This window comes from Salmo salar, chromosome 02 (assembly GCF_965601325.2).
Source record: "Salmo salar chromosome 02, fSalSal1, whole genome shotgun sequence".
NCBI classification, from domain to species: Eukaryota; Metazoa; Chordata; class Actinopteri; order Salmoniformes; family Salmonidae; genus Salmo; species Salmo salar.
Genome location: NC_138292.1, coordinates 58,489,543 through 58,496,794, shown reverse-complemented (window position 1 = coordinate 58,496,794; position 7,252 = coordinate 58,489,543). Strand labels below are relative to the sequence as shown.

Sequence of the window (7,252 nt, the reverse complement as noted above, 5' to 3'; positions counted from 1 at the left end):
TTCAACATTGATCTTTCATGTTCAATGATATGCTGCAATGTGAAAAGCCAACTTCCCTAATTAGTAAGTATGGTTAGAAAATTCTGGTAACTTTCCCAGGGAGGGAATAAGCAGAGAAACATCCAACAGGGATTTCTTAATTTCAGAAAATTGCCAGAATTTTTCAACCCTATTAGTAAGAAAAAGAAAATATACAAACAGTGACATAACATTGTATAAAACATTTTAATGTCAATTATTTCATTAAGCAAAAATAGAAACAACCACCATTAACAGGGAAAATAACATTAAAACTGCAGCCTCGGGAGAATAGGATAAAATCAAATAAAAAGTGATGCTTAATGAACTGGGAGGCATTTAAAAAAGAAATTAAAAAATGATTATTTTATTCTCCCTCTGAATAAACACAGGGACAGAGGGGCACGGACACGTCGTCTTCACTGGTCAGGGGGCGATTTTCATCTGGACTGTTCAACTGAAACGAGAAAAGAGGGGGAGTTTATAGCATCAAGCAGTGCACTCACATAAAATGACTTGCAGATACTGGGTACAAAAAAAAAATGGATACCTTCAGCATAAGATAGCTATACAGACGACATAATTGGAACGACCAGGTAATAAACAAATGCTCTAAAGTGGCTCATCAACAATTCCTTTGAAGGAATAATTGCAAGCAGCAATGAAGGATATTACAAAACCCAAAGGAATAAATAACTGAAAACATGGTTGTGTCTGAAATGGCATCCTATTCTGCATATAGTGCACTACTTCTAACTAGAGCCTATGTGGCTCTGATCAAAAGTAGTGCCCTACATAGGGAATAGGATGACATTTAAGACAAAAACCATGAAAAACGTACTGCAGTAGCACATGAAATCCAAATGTGTGCTAGACTAGTTGGATATAGCTTACTGTAGGTGGAGATGTCAATCTCTTCTGGGAGCTCTGCCACGTTGACCTCGAAGCGGTCCTGCACATCGTTCAGGGTCTTGGCGTCAGTCTCGTCGGACACAAAGGTCACGGCCAGACCTTTCGTCCCGAACCTGCCGGCACGGGCCACTCTGTGCAGGTAGGTGTCGGAATCCTCGGGCATGTCGTAGTTGAAGACGATGTTGACGCGCTCAATGTCCATCCCTCGGCCAAACAGGTTGGTGGCCACCAGGATCCGCCTTTGGAAGTCCTTGAACTGCTGGTACCGGGAAAGCCTGGGGGAGGAAGGGACCCATCCACAGACTTAGAATAAGTACAACAGGCATTATACTTCCTGCTTCACTCCTGCGGGTACACTGAAACCGTGACCCACAAACATGTTGTCTGAGAGAGTTATTATTCAGTCCCTCTGGATAACAGCTTCTGCTACATGACTATTATAGAAAATGTGCATGTAAATGAGATTCTCAATTTGATTGTGCAACTCCTCATTCCTCTCATCCTTTTGAAAAAAAAAAACCCAAAACAAAAGTCAACAGTAACTGAGGAGAGGAGGAAATGTGCTTGTCTGAAATTAGACTCCATTCACACATCATGCAAATTACATTTACAGGGGTGGAATCCCAAATGAAAATGTGTAAAGTAGTAAAAATACATTTAGCTAGACATTTTATGGATAAAAACGATATGCTACTTATCGTTTTAAATATGTGCATGCTTCTCAGAGTAAACAGCTGATTGAAAGGGGAGATCTCAACTTCAGCAAAGGACATTTATGCTTCCTCAGGAGGCGAGGACACCGTTTGCCTACTAACGAATTGACACTCCTCAACCACATCGGTTTACGGATAAGAGAGGACGGAGAAGTCGAGGACAGTCTTTTGTCCAAATCAGAATTTCCCAATGAAAGCCAAGACTCAATCTACCCCTAAACCCTATGCACTTATTAATATCTGAGATGACTTGAAGTGTAAGCAATATCCTAATATTGCTTATACCAATCAAAACCGCTCAGATTTGAACAAGTGCATAGACTGTAGGGTTTAGCCAGTTTTTCCTCTCCGTCAGAACCCACCTCTCCTCCTGGGCCATGCCCCTGTGGATGGCGATTGCAGGGAAGTTCTGCTCCACCAGCAGCTGAGACAGAGCCACACAGCGCTGCACAGACTTCACGAAGATCACCACCTTCAGACAGGGGAGAAAATGGCAGTGAGACACCGAAGACAAACATGGGGCACAAAACTCATGCTGCATCTGATATGGCACCCTGGCTTTACCCTGGTCAAATAAATGTACACTCTAAAGACGAAAAACACAGGGCATAAAACTCAGGCAGAAACTTTGTTGGTGCATAGACTTGGTTCACTTGAATGAGTACAATTGTATTTAAAATGTGCCTTTCAAAATCCATGGACAAAATCCATTCAACTCACTCAGATTAAAACTAAAATAAATTACGTTTTAGCATTCAAATCTCTGAAAAGACCTCTTTTGTCCATACCTGGTTGAACTCGAGCACGTCGAGCAGGTCGAAGAGCTTGCGGTTCTTCTCGCTATCCTTCAGCTTGCAGTAGTACTGCTGCAGGCCGTGCAGCGTCAGCTTGGTCTCATCGTCCACAAACACCTCCATGGGCTACAGGAGATATTCATTAAGCACCAAACAGAACACAGGGAGGGACTACCTGGACTTTGATTGCAAAACATTTTGCTAGTGTGCCCTAATGAATATAACATGGGGAAAGTGTCACTCTTTGGCCCAGTTTTATAAACCTAGCTACATTAAGTGAAAACCACATTCTGTGTTGGTGAATGAAGAACTACAAATGTGTTTGTGAACGTCAATTACTAGTACTAGAGCTGGATGGAACTTTATTTTTTGTTATAGAAGAGTTCTGTTATAGCTTTAATGCAAGGACTGTTCCTCCCGAAAATGTCCAGAGCAAGAGCCCCAGGTTAAGAGAGGGTCACTGCCCCCCTGATATGGCCACTTGTGAGACAGACAGTCTAAGCTTAGAGGGGCTTAACTGGAACTTTTTACATGAATATTAAACCATATCCAAAATCCCTTTACTATCCCCCCAATTTTATTTTTTAGAAAGGGTCAATCAGCAGTTCCTACATCAATTTTTGGACATTTAAATTAAAATAATTTAACAAATGCCCATGAGCTTAGTTCAACTTTCATACCTCACCAGAACCCAAAATACAAGCTTGTTTCACTACAATGCTTGTAAACAAAGTAAACGTAAAAATAAAAAACTATAGTCTCAAAACATGGTCAAAATAATAATTCTGATATCATATACGGTCAGTTCTTGCATCCATAGCTCTATGAATATGAGTGGTTAAATTTCTCCAGACCTATCCCTCCGAAACAAGGGCGAGGAAGATGCTTCATTAATGTTTATATCGCAGATTGCCTCTTTAAAGTGCAATTTAGGGAGATGGGTTAATCTGTGTGTGTATATAAAACTGCTACTTTAGGTTTCAGAACATGTACATAACCACGAGTTATGAGAACCTCTTCCAACATACATCCTGCATGAACTTGCGGCAGACAGGGCGGATCTCTTTGCTTAGGGTGGCGCTGAACATCATGCACTGCTTCTCGTGGGGTGTGAGCCTGAAGATGTCCTGAACATCACGCCTCATGTCTGAGGGAGGAAAATAATATGGCCGTCACAAAAAAAGTCAACCCACTCAGCCTGAAATCCGAGGACTACATAAAATGTAAATACGTTCCTACGTTTTGGCTAAATCCTTACTTAAGTCACACCCTCTATCACATTCTGTTCCAAGATCCACTACTACTTAGTATGACAGTGTATTAGAAGCGCATTCTAAGTGGTATGCTAGTAAGTACATTGGAACACGTGTTTTCAATTGACCGTTCAACTTACTCCTTGCTCCCGTCACTCACATCAGCCCCCCTGTCCTACTCACCCAGCTGCTCCAGCATCTTGTCACACTCGTCCAGGACAAAGTGCTTCACGTTCTTCAGGTTGAGGGTCTTGTTGCGGATGAGGGCCAGGATGCGGCCGGGCGTTCCCACCACAATGTGGGGGCAGTTCTTCTTCAGCACGTCCTCGTCCTTCTTGATGGACAGGCCCCCGAAGAACACGGCTGCCTTGACGGTGGGCATGTACTTGGAGAAGCGCTCATACTCTTTGCTGATCTGGAAGGCCAGCTCTCGTGTGTGGCACATCACCAGCACAGACACCTGGTAGACAGAGAGAGGGGTAGGGGAGGATGTTTAATACAGAGCTCTCTGGACAGCTGAGAAACAAAAAGCACACAAGATTATCCAATAGGATAAAAATAAATCTGTGTAAATAGTGAGATTAAAAGGAGAACAAATTCAGACTGCAATTGGCCCAGCGTCATTAGGGTTTGGCCGGGGTAACCCAAACCCCTCAACCACTCACCTGCCCGTCCACAGGCTCAATCTGCTGCAGGGTGGCCAGTACAAACACAGCCGTCTTGCCCATACCAGACTTGGCCTGGCAGAGGATGTCCATGCCTAGGATGGCCTGTGGGATGCACTCGTGTTGGACTGAAAGACAGAAACGTAACTAGGGAAGTAAGTTAAGAACAAATTCTTATTTACAATGACGGCCTACCAAAAGGCCTCCTGCGGAGAATGGGGCCTGGGATTTAACAGTAAAAAAAAACAAATAGGACAAAACACACATCACTACATAAAGAGAGACCTAAGACAACATAGCAAGGCATCAACACATGACAACACAGCATGGCAGCAACACAAAACATGGTACAAACATTGGGCACAGACAACAGCACAAAGGGCAAGAAGGTAGAGACAACAATACATCACACTGACAGGGACATTGATCTGATTAACACCAGTAAATACGATCTAATAAGAGTGTCTATGATTGAGTCTGAATGAAGAGATTGAGATAAAACTGTACAGTTTGAGTGTTTGTTGCAGCTCATTCCAGTCACTAGCGGCAGAAAACTGAAGAGAGGAGTGACCCAGGGATGTGTGTGCTTTGGGGACCTTTAACAGAATGTGACTGGCAGAACAGGTGTTGTATGTGGAGGATGATGTCTCAGGTAGGGGAGGGGGAGTGAGGCCTAAGAGGGTTTTATAAATAAGCATCAACCAGTGGGTCTTGCGACAGGTATACAGAGATGACCAGTTTAAGTATGATGTGATGCTTGAAGGGGCATACATGTATAACTCATAGTCCGAGTCCCAAATGACACCCTATATATAGTGGATTACTTTCGACCAGGGCCCATACACACACAGCACTAGTTTTGAACAAAGCCCTATGGGCACAGCTCAATAGTAGTACACTATATCAGGAATAGGGTGCCATTTGACACACACAGAATGGACAAAGTCAAAGACAGTCCTTGGTTGAAGGTGGGCAGTGCCTGTGAGGCTCACCTTCAGAGGGATGTTCAAAGCCACAGTCGACAATGGCACGGAGCAGCTCTGGTTTGAGCAGGAAGTCTCGGAAGCCGGAGCTGTGGATGGAGACGTAAGAGCCCTTTACCTCCTTCTTGCCCGCAGGTGTGGCGGTCTCCGGGGCAACCTGAGGCTCCTCATCCTCTTCATAGTCCAACAGCTCGTTGTCAACGTCATTCTCTGCCATTCTAGAGAAGGGGTACTTGCGTTAGTTGAAGCTAGGAAAGACTGGAGACTAGTTTTTTTTTGGGGGGGGGGGGGGGGTCTGTATCAACAACACAGTAAATTCAGAAGGTTAACTGAAATGCCAATTCAATAATCTATGTAAAATTCCTCACCATCTAACCTTAGTTATAGTAAATGAGGATTCCAATTCTTGTAATTTAACTTTCTGAATTGAATCCTAGTTTCACCGTCTAGCACAGGGTTTTCCATATTCAGACTCCAATGGGTGCACGTCTCCCCCTCAACATTACACTGCTGACTCAATCAAAGCTTGATGCTTATTTGAATCAGCTGTGTAGTGCTACGGCAAAAAACCAAAACGTACACCCCTTGAGGTCCCTAGGACCGAGTTTGGGAAACACTCGTCTAACGTGTATTCCTACATAGCATTAGCTAGCTAGCTGCTAATAATGCTAGTAGCAGGCCGCACTCACACCACCAAAGTTGGACAGTACGCAAAATGGGAAGCGAATACATTTGGCACGTAATCATTACAATTTACCTAGCTAGAAACAAGGATTGGACCAGCGACCACCCAGTAACTCAGTTTACAGTAGTTAGCCAGTTGCCGGATTCAATCAAGTTGAACAAGGAATCATGCCTCACTCTCCGCACAAACAATGGCAGCCGCCTCCTCTCATTCAAACTTTGTGACAGCAAAGTGCTATAAAGGGAAATAGGTTCCAAATGCAAGGTGAATATTCAGAAATAACGTTGGCTCAAATTAATAACGAGCAAGACATTTCTAGGGCCTAACTTGACCTAAAATGTAATTCTCGGAACCAACCTGCGACACACTGCTAGCAGAAGTGAACTGCTAACAGACACGACCGTGCTAGTACTAGCGTTAGCTTGACGCAATGCTAAATGTGTTAGTTAGCTAGCCAGATTGCACAAGGTTTTAGCAAAGATTTCAACAAAAATATACTCGAACATGGCTTCTGTTTATGAGCATTATGGAAAGAGAAATATATGTTTCAAATTTACAATCCATGCAGATACTGAAAATTACTCAATACAGCACATTTCTTATGCAATTAAAATACCACTTACTTTTCGGTGTTAATTCAAATCGGCTTCGAGTATCACTGCTAGCTAGGTTCACAGGGGCAGTCCGGAAGCACTGCGCTCGTGTATTCGTGGCCACTATTGGTCAATTTTAAAAGCAATCTCCCCAAACCGGTCTGAAAACGAACTATGATTGGTGTATTTAAATGCCGATCTTGAGAATAACGAAGAAGGCGGGATTTCGCCAGCTGCCCTAAACTAAATTCTAGGCATCGTTTCTTGTTTGACAACACCGGTATGAAAAGAGCACGCTGTGATAGCCTTATTCAGCAATAATGTAAACCTTTATGATTTCTGTAAATTATAGCTACGTATGACTAGGTTTCCTCATCCAGAAAAAAAATCTGAATTTAGATTAGATTTCATTCGATTAGATGAGTTTATTAATCACATACATAGGGGTCGCAGATGTAATTGCAGGGTACAGTGAAATTCTTAAGATCTGAACTCCAACAGTGCAGGTCAAAAAGATAAGTGAATGAAACAATAATAAAAAGAATAATAATATGCATAATATATACATATTTATTTACAACATTTACAAACCAACAGCCTGCATTCATCCAGTTTGTATAAATTATGATAGATGTG

At 42.7% G+C, this 7,252-nt stretch overlaps 1 protein-coding gene across 1 annotated transcript; it reads right to left on the bottom strand.

Annotated features, from left to right (window-relative positions):
* Positions 1 to 206: 206 nt before the first annotated feature.
* LOC106587357 (ATP-dependent RNA helicase DDX39A) lies at positions 207 to 6,778 on the bottom strand. Its single transcript, XM_014175705.3, has 9 exons — positions 6,647 to 6,778; positions 5,348 to 5,556; positions 4,356 to 4,483; positions 3,874 to 4,150; positions 3,466 to 3,584; positions 2,432 to 2,563; positions 2,006 to 2,115; positions 913 to 1,205; positions 207 to 475 (listed from the first exon to the last, which is right to left on the bottom strand). Exons 2-9 carry the CDS (start codon positions 5,553 to 5,555, stop codon positions 459 to 461), a joined length of 1,284 nt encoding a protein of 427 aa, XP_014031180.1. The 5' UTR covers position 5,556; positions 6,647 to 6,778; the 3' UTR covers positions 207 to 458.
* Between the last annotated feature and the right edge of the window lie 474 nt (positions 6,779 to 7,252).